The sequence below is a fragment of the Corythoichthys intestinalis genome, chromosome 9 (assembly GCF_030265065.1).
Source record: "Corythoichthys intestinalis isolate RoL2023-P3 chromosome 9, ASM3026506v1, whole genome shotgun sequence".
Classification (NCBI taxonomy): Eukaryota; Metazoa; Chordata; class Actinopteri; order Syngnathiformes; family Syngnathidae; genus Corythoichthys; species Corythoichthys intestinalis.
Genome location: NC_080403.1, coordinates 42,434,210 through 42,453,815, shown reverse-complemented (window position 1 = coordinate 42,453,815; position 19,606 = coordinate 42,434,210). Strand labels below are relative to the sequence as shown.

Here is a 19,606-nt window from a genome sequence, read left to right as displayed (position 1 = left end):
CATCGAACAGGATTTTTATTTAAAAAGAAAAATTGGAAATTGGAAAAATAACAAATTGGAATATAAGTATACTGCTCAGTTAAATCAGTAAAATAAATAAATGAAACATTTTAAATACTATTAAATTGGCATACTAATTAGCCACGTTATCTGCCTCGTTAACAAGCTTATGTTACAGTATGTATTACCATTGCTAGACATACTACACACGCTGGAGTTAACTCTCGTAGCAAGTGGAAAACGTTCATGACAGTGTTTACTAACCTTTAATTTTGTGTAAATGGGAAATCATGTCAGAGATGTTTTACACCGAAGGGGCCGTTTACATGGTGACTCTCCGAGAATACGAAACATTTCAAATTTGCAACAATGTCGCAATTCCACATGAAAACGATGTAGTATTCATGCCAGGCCCTAGGGGGCAGTGCAGATTTACAAGGTGACAGCGAATGATGCACTTTGACCCGACCAAAGTTCCTCAGCCTGGAAAAAAATATGCCCGCCCACTCGAAGCAATGGCATTTTTCTTTTGTTCAAAAAGGCACAAAAATGGAAACATTAAACATATTTAATTTAAAAATATTATTAAAACAGTAAATTAAAGCCGACATTCCGCCATATTTGCTGTTTTTAATGTTTAGAAGCACCGCTGTGCACGCCCAATGTGATGTGTACGAGTGCTGACGTTAACGGCGCGGTCTCACGCCATGGGAGCCTTTGATATGCATTCGGAGCAAGCACCCCTCAATCCCCCGCAGTCGAATTTTTCCACTTTGGAGGCAGGATTCAGAATCTTTCGTCTTCGCCGACACCATATGCACGCGAGGCCACTCCGCAACACAGTCATTGCGTCTTTGTGTCGCAGAGTCGCCATGTAAACTGCCCCGAAGTATTCCCATACAAGCGACTTCGTTGTCTTTGATGGGGGGAAAGAGTTCAGGTGTTTCATGTCCTTCAGCCAACTTGAGTCACTGACACTGAGCAACAACCTGAGGGGGAGAGGTGAGCCCTGCCTTTTTGGGACATAAAATATAGCCAACACCAGAGGGACGCTGTGACAGAAAATTTTAGTGGTTTTGAAACCTTGACGTTTTCATACCACGGTATACCTTGGAACCGGTAACCAGCACATGCCTATTCATAAATCAATAGAGCATTCAAAAGTGCGAATGGCTGTTGTTTTTTTTTCAAAACTGTGTACCCTGCGATTGCCTGGCGACCAGTCCAGGGTGTACCACGTTCCTTGCCAAAAATCACCTGGGTTAGGCTCAAGCTCCACGATTGTAAGACTAGATAGTAGAGATGTGTCTGATCACGTCATTTTCAAAGTATCAGAATCGGCAAAAAAATATCGGCCATGCCTTTTTTTTAATATACATATATACGTATATTTTTTAATTAAATCGTTTTCTAATTGTATTTAACGTTACAGACATAATATGTTACACTTATCCAGAGTCTTTAGTTTAGGCTTAAGGTAGGGTTATCAAATTTATCCCAATAATGGTTGTAATTAATTTTTTTAACAATGTATCACGTTAAAACATGTAATGCAATTAATGCATGTGCTGCACGATCCACTCACGCAATGTCGTGCTCAATCTGTAATGGCGCCGTTTTTCCTATATAGAGATAAAAGGCAGCATAAAATGAGTAGAGTGAATTTTGCCAGCCTTTGGAGCCTTTTTTTAATTGGCTAAAGCCTTACAATCCCTCTCCCTGTGATTAGAAATATCATGGAAAGCAATGTGGGGAAGCAAGGTAGCAATTGATCTTTTTCTTAATACCTTATATTATTTCCCAACGCAGAGAAGATATATGAATTGTTAGCACTACGCACAGTCATGGTTCCACTTCCCATCATGCATTTGGGCATGGCCTTCAGTATTATTTACTGAAAGCTCAACAAATACACTAGATGGCAATATTTAGTCACAATTTACAAAGTCACAAGTCTTTCTATCCGTGGATCCCTCTCGCAGAAAGAATGTTAATAATGTAAATGCCATCTTGAGGATTTATTGTCATAATAAACAAATACAGTACTTATGTACTGTATGTTGAATGTATATATTCGTCCGAGTTTTATTCATTTTTTTCTTAATGCATTGCCAAAATGTAAATGATCGGGAAAAATTATCGGAAATGATTGGAATTGGATCGGGAGCAAAAAAAAGCAATCGGATCGGGAAATATCGGGATCGGCAGATACTCAAACTAAAACGATCGGGATCGGATCGGGAGCAAAAAAACATGATCGGAACAACCCTACTAGATAGTATGTGAAGCGGTAAGAAGCAACAAAAGTGTGGGTCACATTGCTTGGCTGGTGTCTGTTTAATCTCAAAAGGTGAAAAGCCATCTAAAATGTCCCGCGCACCCCACTCCTCTCTCGTGATGTCACGGTCAACCTAGTGTCTCATTGGCTGAGGCCACAGCCCGCCAGCTGTTTGTAATCATCAGTATTGGGAGTGGGGATCACATGACACCCTCGGGCTCAGCATGCACATTTAGATATACATAAAGGGTGCTGTGCATCTTTAACCCGGTAGTCCTTTCTTCCCACAGGCTATTCATTTGCAGCGAGGATCACCTCCAGATGTGCTCATTGCACTCACCTCAAGGACCAAATGTGTGTGTGGGGGTGTGTGGTTGGGCACCAGAAATAGGACGGAGGGAAGCTTATGGAGAAAGATCCTGCTGGTTAGGTGGCCAAGAAATAGACAATTGTGTGACCTTCCCAATATGGAACAAACGTTGATGAAAGGAATATGGCCGCCCCCTAGTGGCACAAACCATGAAACTGTTCCACTCATCCAATATCCATCCTTTTCTCGACTACTTAGCATTAAAACAATTAACTGACATAACGTACTGTAATATTTTTCTTGTCAACTTATTTCATGCAAACATGGTCTTCTAAAATAAAGGTTTACAGTAAGTTAGTATGGCAATGTTCCATTTTTGAATTGCAGTATTTTTTCAAACAAAAATAACTAAAAAATAATTTGCGGGATTTTGCGTGCAATGAAAAAAAAATAACTATTACCCGGAAAAAAAGACAATATGATACTAACCGAAAACAAAATTATTTGGCATGAACACACAAAATTTAATCTATAAGTAAATACGTTAAGAATTGTGTCCAATTAAAATGTAATTATTATTTTAACTGAATAGTTGGGGGTTCAACAAAATACAATCGCGTGCGATGACAAAATGCCAAATATAAATGTTCAATTTTTATGTTTCACGAACAAAATCCAATTTAAGGGAAACCAGTTGACAAAAAAGTGAAATCAGCAGTGTTTGAGGCAAATAAAATTAAATTGTGTCATAGTTTATTTTGCTTTGTACATAATTCAAAAATCAACATTACATATACTTAAATATAAAACATGTACACTTAAGTTTAAGACATTCTTTGAGTGGTGTTAGTAGAGAGCACTCGCTCTATATGGCTCCATTTCAACTGCAGTTTTCAGCTTGATGGCATGTGAAACAGAGGGCCACAATGCACATCTTCGCTATACATGAACATAAGCATGTCTTTTGCTCTACTATACAGTATATTTACTACACTACAAACCCCACTTCCAATGAAATTGGGATGTTGCTGTAAAAGGGTTATAAACCAGTGAACAATGATTTGCAAATCCTCTACAAACTATAATCAAGGGAATACACTGCAAAGATAAGACATTGAAAGTGATAAATCTGTTCACCTTTGCGTTTTATATCAACTTTACTTTTTACAACACCTAAATGTTTGGGAACTGAGAAACTATTCGCAGGAATCAGCGGCAAAAAAAAAAAAAAAAACAGATTCTGTGGCGAACAAACTTTCCATGGCGAGCAATTCTTGATTTCTTGGAATTGAAAGTTGTTTTTTCCATGAACATTAAAAAAAACAACCGAAAATTACCAGTTCTAAAGATAATTAATGCAACAATGTTGCAAGAATTTTTTAGTGATTTTTTTTTCATTCCTTAAAAACTGCAAAATATTGTGTTATTGCTGCAAGGATTAATCGATGAACTCAAGTAATTCGATTAGAAAAAGCTTCAAATCAAATTTTGTTGCTTCGGATATTCGTTTAATTAGAGTGACGTTGTTATGGCTTGTTTTGATAGTGTTGCATTTAGTTTTACTTATTTGGGTGGATACACTGCCATCTAGTGGCAACAGTGAATTTGACATAACTCATGTAACGTGGTCGGCCATGGCGCAGGTGGTAGCTTGAGTTGTCCTGGGACCGAAGGGTCAGTGGTTGATTCCCGGCTATGACTGCCCACTGTCGAAGTGCCCTTTGGCAAGGCACTGAACCCTAACTTGCCCCCAATGGGTTGGCAGCGCCTTGCATGGCAGCAGCACCATTGGTGTGTGAATGTGTGCGTGAAAGGGTAAATGTGTGCTAATGTAAAGCGCTTTGGGCATTGTAATAATGTAGATAAAACACTACATAAGTACTCGCTACTCTCCAACATGGCTGAATCCAGCTACTCCCTATTAAGACCAACATAAGGTAGGTTTTTGTTTTTTTTAGGTTTTTGACGTATATGCAGTAATTTTATTTTGTGGGAATGTGTGTTTGAACGATTTGATAAGAGCATTGTAAAAAAAAAATTTAAAAAAAAAATAATTGCATTTCATAGCATTTAAGCTAGCGGACTGCAATGCAATTTATTATTATCGTTTCAGGCTAACATCAAGTATTTTATTTTAAAATGCATTTATTGCTCTTGTGAAAAGAAAGTGCAATTTTGCATCGTTTGAAGAACCACTCAGGAATTTTATTTTGATGTCACGGTTTCATCACATTGTCGACAGTTTGGAAAATGTGCTACACACACAACGAGGCCTCATCTGCCCATCACTACGTGCTGCTGTTATAAATCCACTTCTGTTACAAGTCCTTTGCGTCCGTGTTGTGGCTCTCGCTTTATTTCTTTTTGCAAAGCATTTGGTATTTGCACTTTGCTTGGCACTTGCCACTGAAGCAAACTACAGGTAAAATGAAATATTCTGCACCGAGCCCTGTATTCCGCGGACTGTTTGGATTTCTGGGGAAGGCTTCAAAATTTGAGGTAAATTCCGCCGTCGCAGAATCGCGGATTCGTGCGTGGACTAAAAGCTTTGCAAGGTGGAATTCTTGCCAATTCTTGCTTGTTATACAGATTTAGCTGCTCTGGGTTTTCCATTGTCATATTTTACATGGTGACGCTGCGACACCAAAACACAACGATTTTGTTGAGGAATGGCCTCGCTTTTACACAGTGACTGCAAAAACGGAAGGCGAAGACGGAAACTTTTTATTCCGGCCTCCAACGTGGAATGATACGGTTGCGGGGCTTGCTCTGCAATCATATTAATGAAACGCTCTCGCTCTGATGACGTTTGCACTCGCACACATCACTTTGAGCATGCGCAGTTGCTGTTACTAAACATTCACAACAGCAAACAATCGATTAAACGGATGATTAATTAAACGATTAATCGGATAAATGTCACTTTTATCAATTATTTTCACAATTTATCTTGAAGTTGTTTTAGGCATGTTGTTTAGTAACAATGAAGACAAAAACGACAACTATTTCCTTCAAAAAAATATTTTATTACAGCTTCCTGACTTAACTGTAGTCTACAACTGTATCAAATTCGTTGGCAACTAATTTATTAACCGGTTTAGTCAAATAGTTGTTGCAGCCTTATTAAGACGCTAGTTTAGACAGTGAGATTGTAAGATCTGAAAATTGGCAAAAATGTGAATTTTCCAAAGTAAAAGCAGATTTTTGACTTTGACTTAACAAAAATATAATGAAGAAATCTGAGAAGTTATACTGTATGTATGTTATAATGTCAAGAATTTAGACAAGTCTAAGGTGGACACGAAAACGGCATTTGTTCATAGATAAACCGCACCGGACTTTAAGCCGCAGCTGTCTTCACTGTATTATGGGATATTTACACCAAAATATATTAACCGATAACACTATTATTTGACAGCGGCATCATAGGACTGTCATAAGATCAAATAAACCACCCAACAAATTGGCTACAAAGCTTCACTTCTTCAAGAAGCGTCATTTGGCTATCACTGCACCCTTGGGGGAGACAGTCAACCTCTGCTGCCACCTGCTGTCAACACTATTGTCGTCCAACATGCCTCCTAACATGTATTGCAGCACTACAGATGTAAATAACAATCAAAATTCATGTACTGTGCTAATTCAGTTACTGTTCCAGTTGTTTTATTCATTGCTAGTTATGGTATGTGGTAACACTTAATTTGACAGTGGCGCCATAAGACTGTCATAAGACCATCATAATTGTGACATGATACTGCCATGAGCATTAATGAATGCTTATGACGGATGTCATTGTCAATGGATGAAAAGATCCAAGCTGGACATAAATGGATTTAACGATGTACTTCATAATGTCATGTCACAATTATGATGGTCTAATGGCAGTCGCAAAAAAAGTGTGAAGTATTAACCCAAATAAATCAACAAATTAGCCGCACTGAACTATAAGCCGCAGGATTCAAAATGAGGGGGAAAAAGTAGCGGCTTACAGTCCAAAATTATGTGAATTGGTTAATCAATTAGTTGGCGATCAATCGATTAATTTTTGCACGTCTTAAGCAAAAAAAAAAAAAAAAACAAAACAAAAAAAAACGTATGGACGCCATTGCTTCGAGTGGGTGAGTATGTTGTCAAGTGGACTGGTATTTGTCTTCCGGTCTGAGGAAGGTTTTTGTCAGGGAAGTGCATCATAAGCTAGGGCCTGGTGTGAATGCTACACTGTCTTCACGCGGAATTGCAACATCCATCGAACGGAGACGGAATTAAGACGGAACCATTCAAATGCAAACATGAAATGGGTCGTGTACTCGTGTTCTGTTGTTTTTGTCGGAGCGTCACCATGTAAACGGCCCCTCATTTCACATCAGTGACTTACACTCTTTTATTGTGTTTTCTTGACTCGTGAAAATGTGGCTTGACATTGTCTAACTGAAATAAGCACGGACATCCCTGAAAAATACAAAATTTGAAATGTGGACTCCATGTTTTTGTATGTCCTTCTCAGATGAGCTTAAACCCAGAAAAGCCAGCAGTGTTTCTGGGTGTGGTTGATACAAGGCCTTCACTTTGCATGCTATAGTTTTTTTTTTTTAATTTGCATTTGTAGATGCAAGGATTTGCAAATTACTGTATTCTGTTTTCATTATGTTTTACACACACCTAAACTTCAAAGAAATCGGGTTTTGTATATGTAGAAAAAGAACAGTCCAGTTTATTGTGACAAAGTTGACTTTGTGATGCTCTAAACCGATAATGCTACATGAAGTTGTGGTTCTTGTAATGCATACTACCTCTACTGAGTAAATCTGACAACTTTTGGCTGCATATCAACCATACATTCACATATACATTATTGTGTTGTCAAATCAGGACACATGAGTAAAATAAATATGCTATAAGCGCACATCAATTAAACAGTTTGGTATGGTTGCTGAGATTTCAAAATATTCATATCTATGTGTATAGTCACATTCAATTTCAACTCACTTGTGGCTTTGAATATACATATACTGTACACTAGTGTGTAAATTACATCATGCTGATTAGTTCTGTTATTGGTCCTCATATACACATGAAATATTAACATTCAAATGTTTTACACATAAAATTGAAAGTACAGGACGTTATCTGACAGAACTATCATACAGACCTAGAAGGTGTTACAACATGACAATATTAAACAGCGAAAGATTACTGTGCCTACGCACTGCAATCTAAATGATACAGAGTCAATATACAGCGCAAAAGACTATGAAACAATTAGTGTTCCTACTTACTGGAAAGTAAAAAGCAGATTCTACGACCCTTAACTTGTATCACTTTTACATTACTCTTCTAGTTATTTAAAGTTGAGATCATTTAGAAGCAAAGAAAGAAATGCGAATAGATGTATCAAGTGAGCCACCATTCTTTTTACGTTATATACAGAAAGTCAAGATAACAAGATGAAATATCACTAGTTAAAATAAATAATTATAGTTGTTACAGGGTCTTTTTGTTGAATAGATACATCTTAGATTTATCTAGAAAGTGCTTCTATACAAATAAAGTATTATCGAGTGTGGATTAAGTATGACCTTGTCCTTAAACAAAGCCATGTATAAGAATATAAAATTATTGTTATGAATGAAAATGTGCCACTGTTAAAAATTTTCTTTCAGAATGAAATTAATTATTTATTTTGCACTCAAGTTTCGTCAAGGTTCAAATCCAACAAAGGATCCCTGATTAACAAAGATGTCATTATTGAGATCCTTATATCTCAGTCAACATGGACTTTGGGTAAATTATTGCTTAAATAACCCCTCACCCTTACCCTTACCGCCACCCCTTCAAAAAAAAAAAAAAATGTTTGAAAATTACTGCAGTAGAACTTAAAGGCTCCATCACATCTAATATCCTCCATCCAAAGTGCCTTGCAGGAGTTTTAACAAGCTTATCTGAGGTAAAGAAATAAGACACTAGACTTTTGGCTGCTTCCACTGACGTCGATCCTCTAATAATTATGTACAAGTTTATATCGGTACATAAAAATCATGCTAGTTTTACAATACGAACTGAATTCAGGGAATGATGGCCAACAAACACACATTCAATAGCTGACTCAACCATTTTGTTGCTTACTAATTTGTCTCATTCATTTGGCCCAGCACTTTGGGCCATCAATGAGTAAAGTGATCCACAGTAATTATACTAGTCCTTCTCAAAAAATTTGCATATTGCGATAAAGTTCATTATTTTCTGTAATGTACTGATAAACATTAGACTTTCATATATTTTAGATCAGGGGTGGGCAAACTGGTCATCAAGGGCCGCAGTGGATCCTGGTTTTTGTTTCAACTGATCCAGCACCGAGCTTTTAACCAATGAGGTTTCAATGGAAACAAGAAGCACCTGACTGCAATCAACTGGTTGCACGTATAACACACCAGTTTGGTGAAAAGGTGTCCTCTTGATGGGTTGCAGCAAAAACACGCACCCACAGCGGCCCTTTGTGGAATAGTTTGCCCACCCCTGTTTTAGATTCATTACACACACCTGAAGTAGTTCAAGCCTTTTATTGTTTTAATATTGATGATTTTGGCAAAAAAAGTCAAGAATAATAAAAAAATCCCTATCTAAAAAAAAAATAGCATATCATGAAAAGGTAGTCTAAAGAAGCTACTAACCTAATCATCTGAATCAACAAATTAACTCAAAACCCCTGGTATAGTTCCTGAGGCTTTTAAAAACTCCCAGCCTGGTTCATTACTCAAAACCACAATCATGGGCAAGACTGTCAACCTGACTGCTGTCCAGAAGGCCATCACTGACACCCTCAAGCAAGAAGCTAAGACACAGAAAGAAATTTCTGAGTGAATAGGCTGTTCCCAGAGTGCTGTATCAAGGCACTTCAGTGGGAAGTCTGTGGGAAGGAAAAAGTGTGGCAGGAAACGCTGCACAACTAGAAGAGGTGACCGCACCCTGAGAAAGATTGTGGAGAAAGGCCGATTCCAGACCTTGGGGGACCTGCAGAAACAGTGGACTGAGTCTGGAGTAGAAACATCCAGAGCCACCGTGCACAGGCGTGTGCTGGAAATGGGCTACAGGTGCTGCATTCCCCAGGTCAAGCCACTTTTGAACTTGAAACAGCGGCAGAAGCGCCTGACCTGGGCTACAGAGAAGCAGCACTGGACTGTTGCTCAGTGGTCCAGAGTACTTTTTTTCAGATGAAAGCAAATTTTGGATGTCATTCGGAAATCAAGGTGCCAGAGTTTGAAGGAAGACTGGGGAGAAGGAAATGCCAAAATGCCTTAAGTCCAGTGTCAAGCACCCACAGTCAGTGATGGTCTTGGGTGCCATGTCAGCTCCTGTTGTTGGTCTACTGTGTTTTATCAAGGGCGGGTCAATGCAGCTAGCCATCAGGAGATTTTGGAGCCCTTCATGCTTCCATCTGCTGAAAAGCTTTATGGAGATGAAGATTTCATTTTTCAGCACGACCTGGCACCTGCTCACAGTGCCAAAACCACTGGTAAATGGTTTACTGACCATGGCACTACTGTGCTCAATTGGCCTGCCAACTCTCCTAACCTGAACCCCATAGAGAATCTGTGGGATATTGTGAAGAGGAAGTTGACACTAACACTGTGGATGAGCTTAAGGCCGCTACTGAAGCATCCATAACACCTCAGCAGTGCCACAGGCTGATTGCCTCCATGGCACGCCGCATTGAAGCAGTCATTTCTGCAAAAGGATTCCCGACCAAGTACTGAGTGCATAGCTGGTATAATTATTTGAAGGTTGACTTTTTTTGTATTAAAAACACTTTTTTGTATTGGTCGGATGAAATATGCTAATTTTTGAGATGGGGATTTTTGTTTTTTCTTGATTTGTTTTGCCAAAATCATCAATATTAAAACAATAAAAGGCTTGAACTACTTCAGTTGTGTGTAATGAATCTAAAACATATAAAAGTCTAATGTTTATCAGTGCATTACAGAAAATAATTAACTTTATCACAATATGCTAATTTTTTTAGGACTAGTACTTTTATTCAGAGGTGGGTAGAGTAGCCAAAAATTTTACTCAAGTAAGAGTAGCGTTACTTCAAAATAATATTACTCGAGTAAAAGTAGTCATCCAAAAAATGTACTCAAGTACAAGTAAAAAAGTATCCAGTGAAAAGAATCCTCAAGTAATGAGTAACATTGTGCGCAACTGCTTATTTTTGTTTGATTTTTTAAAAACGTATCTATATGAACTGTTGTTATACTGTTATGATACTGTACAATAATGTCGTACAATAACCACGATAAGCCAAAGAAATGCAAAAAAAAAAAAAATCATTGAATTCCGGCGAAAGAAAAAAAAAAGACAGAAATGAAGCATTATTCAAACAAAGAGCATGAGTGCCCTCTCATGGAGAAAATAGTTCCGAGTTTGAATAGTGAATACAGTACAGTGGAACCTCTACATACAAAGTTAATCCGTTCAAGGACCTCGTTTGTAAGTCGAAATGGTCGTATGTCGAGCAGGATATAAATACAGTAAATACTTCTGTTACTATTGCAAATAGCAATTACAAAGAGAAAAACATATTATGAATAAAAATTGGAATAATAAAATACTACTACTACTACTACTACTAATACCTGTAATAACGTAACAAATCGTGTTCTAATGTGGCAGATGTATTTTGTGCGGTATACCTGAACGCACCGCTTGGCTGACGACAGAGAGAGAGCAAGTACAGTTGAGATATTACTTTCTCTTTTAACGTCCTATTGTTGCTGGCAGTTAGCGTGTTGAGTTACACAAATTCTGAAATAAATTATTAAAAACCTGATAATAATTGACACCTTAACTTATAAAGAACGGTGATCGGAGGTGTATTGTAAAAGCAGTTCATTTTTCTATCATTCCATCTTCATTTCAATGGTAAACACACCTTATTTTCTTTTTTCACCACCTGCTTTAACATTCTTGGAACCCATGTGGATTTCTCTCAAAAGAAAATCCACTGGGCGTCTGTCTTGAGGGGAAATTGCGATGCTGTCTTATATTGTCGTATTTCGAGCATTTCGTCAGATGTAGAAACAAATGGCGAGTCAAATTTTACGTTAAGATGTCTAAAAGGTCGTGTGTTAAAGCGATCGTACGTCAAGGTACCACTGTAGTTTCTTCATAGTTACTATTATGAAAATAAAAGGATCACATCTCCGGTTCTCCAATGTCAATCGGTGCCAAATAAAAACTTGGAGAGAGGTTTTAAAGCCACGCTTTCAAGTCATGTTGAGGGCAGCGCTCTATGTCAAATAATTGATTTTTTACGTGCTTTAAAGACGCCACATAATTGAACAGGCTGCCGTGATCATAGAACGGCAAGCTTGCATCAGATTGGTGTAATGGAGTCATGTGATTATTGCGACGTCTCATTGGTGAAATTGGTAGAGCTACTCTTGGCATCTCTGGCAAAAAAAAAAATCTAATATGTAGAATGAAGAGGAAAAATGTAACTCTTGTGTTACCCAAAGTAACGGAGTAAGAGTAGCAATTTTTCTTCAAAAATCTACTCAAGTAAAAAGTATGGCTTAGTAAAACTACCCTTAGAAGTCCATCGTTCTCAAAAATGTACTCAAGGAAATGTAACGGAGTACATGGAACGCGTTACTACCCACCTCTGCTTTTATTTTTAGGAAACTGGGGGAAAAAAAGGAAAAATGAATGAAACAATATGTTCTTAATGGAATCTCCTAACCAACCCAGCTTTGAAATTCCCAGGAAGGTCAATTCATTTTGCGCAGTGGTGATGGACACCTGTTGTACTTCTGTATTTGAGAGCCACTTGTGCATAAGGCTAAAAATTTGTCAACTTGTTATTGTATTGCTGTGCTTGTCATTTCCTCAGTTCAATCATTTAATTTGTGTAAATCTTCTGTTTTTGGAAAATTCCTTTATGAAGACCTAACATTCACTTTAAAATTGCATTTAAAACATCAAGTCTTCAGTTCCTTCCATGGCAACACACATAAATAACAGTAATAACACGCAGCATTTAAATTAAAAAAAAAAACAAAAACATTTTATATTAACATTAAAATGACATTCAAATGAATAGTGCTCCCATCAAATTTAAGACGATTCTGGCACTAAATTATCATTTTGTAGTCTATATTGTCCATTTTGATTTATCTTGACCGATTATTCATCACGTTAACGAGATGAGGTTAATATTAGCATTTACTCCGAATATGTATTAGAGGAGAGACAAGGGCCAAGGAAGACCCGATTTTACATCTAGATACACGTACAGACAAGTCATAACCTAAAAATATGTTAAAATATGTTTATGAAATTGCCTGATGCTCACATTGAGGGGGTGTGAATCTTATACGAATTATGACCTGTCAAAGTAAAATATATTTCAAAGAGAAATAATTTCATTTCATTTAGTTATGTTTTTTTAGGCAATATGTTTACAGTTTCCATTGAATTTCATATTATGTTTAGTGGGAAAATGTTCACCCCAACAGACAATCTTCTTGCTATTAGACTCCATTGAAACTCGTCAATCTGCATGGGTCTGAATGTGTGTGCATGTTTGTATGTGCTCAAGCTTCTTGATGGACTTTACTCCTTTCTAAGTGTTGTGTTGAGCAGGTAGTAATTACAGAGACTTTCCCAAAGCACTCGGATGACCACGGTCCCAAACAGCCATATCACATCCTGGGCTCCAGTTGGACAGTTATGTGGAAAAGCTGCATCCACTGCAGGAATCTTTACTCATCAATGAAGGCAATGTCTTCAATCCTATCAAAGTAAACAAAGTCAGTTTAGTGCGCAGTGTGAACTATTTGGCTGAGAAGCAGCAACAACATGGACAGAGACAAGGAACAAAGTGTGTGAGAGTCAGTTTCCAGTACACATGGTTTAGCCTTGCCTTCTTAGCAGAAACAGGACGAGCGTCCTTTTGATTGGAGCTGAGAGATTTCCACATGGTGGTTTTAGACATTTCATCAGATATATTAATATCAGAGGGATCACACCTGGGGAGGGAGGAGGTGAGAAGGAGAGAAAAAGCTCAAAATTGATGTAGGGAGAGGGAGTGTCACAGTGTTAGTATGTACAAACTGGGTGCCCAACATACAGTCATGTGAAAAAAATAGGACACCCCATTAAATATTCACTTCTTTTTTAAGGAATGTTCACATATCTATGTCTGATCTTGTTTTTCTTTATCTCTGGAAAACAAAGTGATTTAATTGCAGGTAAACAACAAAAATTAACATTGTTTTACTCATTAAACCAAATATATCAACAAAAATGCATATTCTAACTGAGGAAAAAGTTAGGAGACCCTACCACCTAATAGCTTGTGTTACCCCATTTGGCTGAAATTACGTCAGTCAGATTTTTTTTGTAGCCATCTAAAGAGAGTTTGCCCCACTCCTTAATGCAAAATACTTTAAGATGTGAGATGTTTGAGTGGTTTCTTGCATGTACAGCTTGTTTCAAGTCACCACGTAGCATCTCAATGAGATTAAGATCTGGGCTCTCCATTTCTTCCTTTTCAGTCAGTCCTTGGGGGATTTACTGGTATGTTTTGGGTCATTGTCATGTTGCAGGCTCCAGTTTTGCCTAAGCTTTAATTTTTTCACATATGATCTCACATGTTCCTCGAGCACCCTCTGATACACGATAGAATTCATGGTTGATTCTATGATGGTGAGCTGGCCAGGTCCTGCTGCAGCAAAGCATCCCCAAACCATGACACTTCTACCTCCATGCTTCACAGTTGGTATGAGGTTCTTTTCCTGGAATGCTGAATTGGAGTTTATGCCAAACATGTCCTCTGTTCTGGTGTCCAAATAATTCAATTTTAGATTCATCTGTTCAAAGAACATTATTCCAGAAGTCCTGGTCTTTGTCTACATTCACTCTGGCAAACTTCAGTTTGGCCTTCATGTTCTTCTTGGAGAGCAAAGGTTTCTTCCTTGCACACCTCCCATGAAGGTTAAACTTATGAAGTCTCTTTCTGATTGTAGAGGCATGCACATTCACATTAACAGTAGCCTGCTGTAGGTTCCGTGATGATATTTTAGGATTTTTGGAGACTTCTTTTAGCATCTTGCGGTCTGCTCTCAGGGTGAACTTGCTTGGACGGCTAGACCTGGAGATGTTGGCAGTTGTTTTGAATGTCCTCCACTTGTAGACTATTTTCCAGACAGTGGAATGACTAATTTTATGTTCTTTTGAGATATTTTGAAATCCCTTACAAGACTCATAAGCGTCTACAATCTTATTTCTGAAGGCCTCAGACAGCTCCTTCGATCTCACCATGGCATTTTCTCACTTCAACAGTCAGGGGCACACCAAACTAAATGTGAGGTTTATATAAGGCAAGCCTCCTGACGTTCTAATCACGTGAACCTGATGTTATACACCTTTGTGTGATTTTAGCCATTTTAAGTGGGATTGAATGTGGGGGTGTCCCAAATTTAAAATGACATTTTACAGTAAGTTATAAAAACAAATCTTTTTTTCATTTTTAATTGTTTAGTTCTATTACCTGAATCTCTCAAGATTGTTAAAATTGATATTAAATATCCATATGACCAAATATGTTAGAAAACACACAGGCTTCCATAGGGTGTCCTAATTTTTTCACATGACTGTATACTACCAACATACTGTACATGTACAGGAAAGGAAAGGCAATTAACACTGTGTACATAAACACAGACAACACATTTATTGTTGTTGCACTGCCCTCTACTAGTAAAGAACCCTACCCAGACACAAATTTCACTGGTTGCCAATTCCATCACTAAGCAACAGGAGGTGCTGTAACCTCGCATTGCAAAGTCATTTCAGTACAGTGGTACCTCAACTAAAGAACGTCTCTACATACAGAATTTTCAGGTTAAGACACGCCTCAACAGGAAACTATTGCCTCTTGTTATGAAAAAACGTTCAGGATACAAAAGGCAAAACATAAATACAGTATGGCTGGTAATCGCAGCTCCCAGAGTTTACTGAATGTCACATACTTATTGCTGCTCTGCCATTGGCTATTGCCTTGCATTCTTGGCATCCAATTGCCTAAGAGGAACCTCTACTGTACGTGTATGTGTATATCCCAGTGTCCTCTTCATTCGCCCCTTCTGTTCCGACAGCTTTCCATGAGTGTATTATCTATTATTCTTTATTCTCTATTCTTGGTTTTTTACAGGACGCACAACTCTTATTTTATGTTTATTGTGCAATAATCTAATTATAACATGTATTTGTTACAGTGTTTGATGCATTATCATGCATTATAAAAGATTTATGTCTAAATTTTGGGGAGCTTGGAACAAGTCAAGTGTATCAAGTAAATTAAGTGTATTTCTGACAATACTTCAGAAAATGACAGATTTACATGAAGCACTTTGTACCCCGACATTATACCAAACCTCTCTCCTGATTGGCTTAGTCATCAGATGGTTGTGAAAGTGTGATGAATAAATGAATCAGACAGGAAGGCAACGTAAATGAAGACAGTGGGGTATTTTTGTTTTGCTTTGTTATTCTTAAACTATTTGCCAGCTTTGGGTCTTGAAACCAGTGACATAATCAAAGTTATTCCTACAAAATCAAAGAGCACACAAAATCTAAATATTTTAGATATGAGGCCAGGAGTCCACATTAACCTGGGGTCATGGGCTTTTGAGGCCTGCAGTGTTGTATTGCTTTCCAGGGGAATGTGAACCGTTGGTGCATCTTCACTTTTTGGACAGAGCATAACCTGTGACTCCTGCAATTACAGGAATACGCACCATTATCTGCATGTATTTGTTTTTCATCGTCGCATTTATGTTTTGCAATTCAGCTACCTCATCAATCTTTTTGGAAGCATCATCAAGATTTTTTTTCTTCCATTCTGGCATTAGATCATCCAGATAGCTTAGCTCCCGATTGGAGAAACACAGGTCTAGCAGTTTGCGGATGAATACCAGGGCCAGCACCTTCAGACATGCAGAAGAAATTGTATACATCTGAATGAATTAAATATTCCATCAGTCGCATGGGATTAACTCACCATCATAGGGAAGACGATAGCAGCCGGTGAAGTCTTGATGACCCAGAGGAGCACGAGACAGGTCAGTTGAGTGACCGTGAACAGATGGACCTTCCTCAAGGGTACGTGACGCAGGTAGATAAAGTCAGGTTGATGCTTGGCTGGCATCCCGAACAACTTCAGCCGGTCAAAGAACTGTTTTTGAGCAATGAAGATTCATATTTATGAGTACTAATTAGAGGTTTAAATCCTCCAATTCAATGACAAGCCATAATATAATAACAGTCGATTCTAGAGCTGTGCTAAAGTCTTACCATTCTTTGTATTTGACACTGTGAGAGAGGTGTTAATGTGACAAATTATTTCCACGATTGCTTGTAGTTTGTATTCTAGTTGCCATTGTTGCAGAAACCATGAAAAACAGTTAAGAAGCTCTGTGTTTACCAATGTTATGCATTATTTAAAAAATGATGACAGATGACTCACAAAAAACTCTGAAAACTTTTATAAAAGTCCTTTGAGTTAGCAGTATATACGTGGTCCTTCAAGCACTCTGCAACCTTTCTTTGCAATATTACATTATTGCACTTAGAATTTAAACAGTACAGAGTAGTGCAGTGGGATCCGAAATGATGAAAAGAAATACAAGTACAACAAGTTTTTAATCACAGCAATGTAATCTATTTGGTGTATATATAAATGTTTGCACATGAAGTGAGTGGTGCCTCGACTTACAAACGTCTCTACAAACATTATTCTCTGGTTAACACGATTAAACGGGAAAATATTGCCTCTTGTTAAGAAAAAAATTTAAGGTTACGAGAGGCAAAAATACTATAAGGCACACCTGATTATAAGGCGCCACCCACTAAATTTGGCACGAAAACGGCATTTGTTCATAGACAAGGTGCACTAGACTATAAGCTGCAGCTGTCCTAACTGTATTATGGGATATTTACACCAAAAGATATTAACCGGTAACACTTTATTTGACAGCGGCATCATACGACTGTCATAAGACCAAATGAACCGCCATGAAGCTTTGAACCAATTGGCTGGAAAGCGTCATTGCTTCAAGAAGCTTCATTTGGCCATCACTGCTCCCCTGGGGGAGACAGTCAACCTCTGCTGCCACCTGCTGTCAACACTGTTGTTGTCCAACATGCCTCCTAGCATGCATTGCAGCGCTACGGATGTAAATAATAATCAAAATTCATGTTCTGTGGTAATTATTTCTACAGTTACCGTTCCAGTTGTATCATTAATTGCTAGTTATGGCATTTGGTAACACTTTATTTACACAAGACTGTCATTAGACAATCATAATTCCGACATGACACTTTCATGAGCATTAATGAATGCTTATAACAGATGTCATTTACTGTTATCTGGGAAATTATCTCACCTTTGAATGGATGTAAAAGATCCAAGCTGGACAGAAATATACATAGTAACACATTTGCCAGATGAGTCTTAATGACATCTGTCATAAGCATTCAGTAATGCCCATGATAGAGTCATGTCATAACTATGACAGTCTTATGACGCCGCTGTCAAATAAAGTGTTACCTATTAACCCAAATCAACAAATGGGCCGCACTCGACTATAAAATGCAGGGTTTCAAATGAAGGAAAAAAGTAGCGGCTTATAATCCGAAAATTACAGTATGTACTTCCTGCTTTCTTCTTCTAAATGTCGCGCCATAAGATCCTGCTGCCCTATTGGTCACAATATTTCCCATCATGCTCTCCCTCTCTCCTATTGGCCTATTCTTGATGACGTTTCAATTTAGGTGCTGCAGTATAATGACGTGTACAGGCGCGACGGTGTTATTATTCATATAGACGTCTGAGCCAAATCGGACTTTTGTTTCACAAAGAGTTTTTTTTAAACTCACAGATTACATTAGTAGCACCTTGGAGCATAGGTCTCCTCGCATTTTTGTGTACAGAAAGTGAGATACTGTAGGTGATAGGCACCACTGATCTCGTGAACAAGAACACTGCCTCACTCGAGAGGTAAAATATATAGTGTAATTTTCGCACTACGAGGCGCACGTGACTAAAAAGCCGCCACCCACCAAACTTGACACAAACCAGCATTTGTTCATTGATACGCCGCACTGGACTATAAGCCGCAGCTTTCCTCACTGTATTATGGGATATTTACACCAACAGATATCAACTGGTAACACTTTGTTTGAAAGCGGCATCATAAGACTGTCATAAGACCAAATGAACCACAATAAAGCTTTAAACCAATTGGCTGCGAAGCTTCATTGCCTCAAGAAGCTTCATTTGACCATCACTGTTCTCTTGGAGGAAACAGTCAACCTCTGCTGCCACCTGATGTCAACACTGTTTCATCCAACATGCCTCCTAGCATGCATTGCAGCGCTACAGATGTAAATAACAAATCAAGATTCATGTTCTGTGCTAATTGTTTCTTCAGTTAATGTTCTAGTTGTTTCATTAATTGCTAGTTATGGAATTTGGTAACACTTTATTTTATACAGTGTTACCAATTTAACACTTTATTATATACTTTATATACACAGTGCTGCCATCAGACTGTCATTAGGCCATCAATAATCATAACATGACACTGCCATGAGCATTAACGAATGCTTATGACAGGTGTCATTTTGTGTCATCCGGCAGATTATCTATCTTTTGAATGAATGTAAATGATCAAAGCTTGACATATATGGAGTTAGTGACATAGTTTGCCGGATGACACATAATGACATCCGTCATAAGCATTCATTAATGCCTATGATAATGTCATGTCATAATTATGACGGTCTTATGGCCTTCTTATGACACCGCTGTCAAATAAAATGTTACCTATTAACCCAAATAAAACAACAAATAAGCCGCACTGGACTATAAGCCGCAGGATTCAAAACGAGGGAAAAAAGTAGCGGCTTATAGTCCGGAAATTTCCGTATATTTTTCTTTTTATCTTTGCATTTTGTTC

The 19,606-nt window shown here is 38.0% G+C and overlaps 1 protein-coding gene across 2 annotated transcripts in view; it reads right to left on the bottom strand.

The window, feature by feature from the left end:
* Nucleotides 1-3,324: 3,324 nt before the first annotated feature.
* Nucleotides 3,325-19,606, bottom strand: part of slc4a8 (solute carrier family 4 member 8) — an 85,716-nt gene continuing 69,434 nt past the window's right edge. Inside the window, exons 21-25 of one of the 2 annotated variants that reach the window (XM_057845526.1) lie at nt 16,648-16,821; nt 16,442-16,573; nt 16,259-16,362; nt 13,507-13,612; nt 3,325-13,376 (exon numbers count right to left, since the gene is read on the bottom strand). In XM_057845526.1, coding sequence (XP_057701509.1) covers nt 13,371-13,376; nt 13,507-13,612; nt 16,259-16,362; nt 16,442-16,573; nt 16,648-16,821 — 522 coding nt within the window. In that variant the 3' untranslated portion in view covers nt 3,325-13,370. The remainder of the gene's footprint in view (nt 13,377-13,506; nt 13,613-16,258; nt 16,363-16,441; nt 16,574-16,647; nt 16,822-19,606) is intronic. The other variant, XM_057845527.1, reaches the window with a different exon arrangement.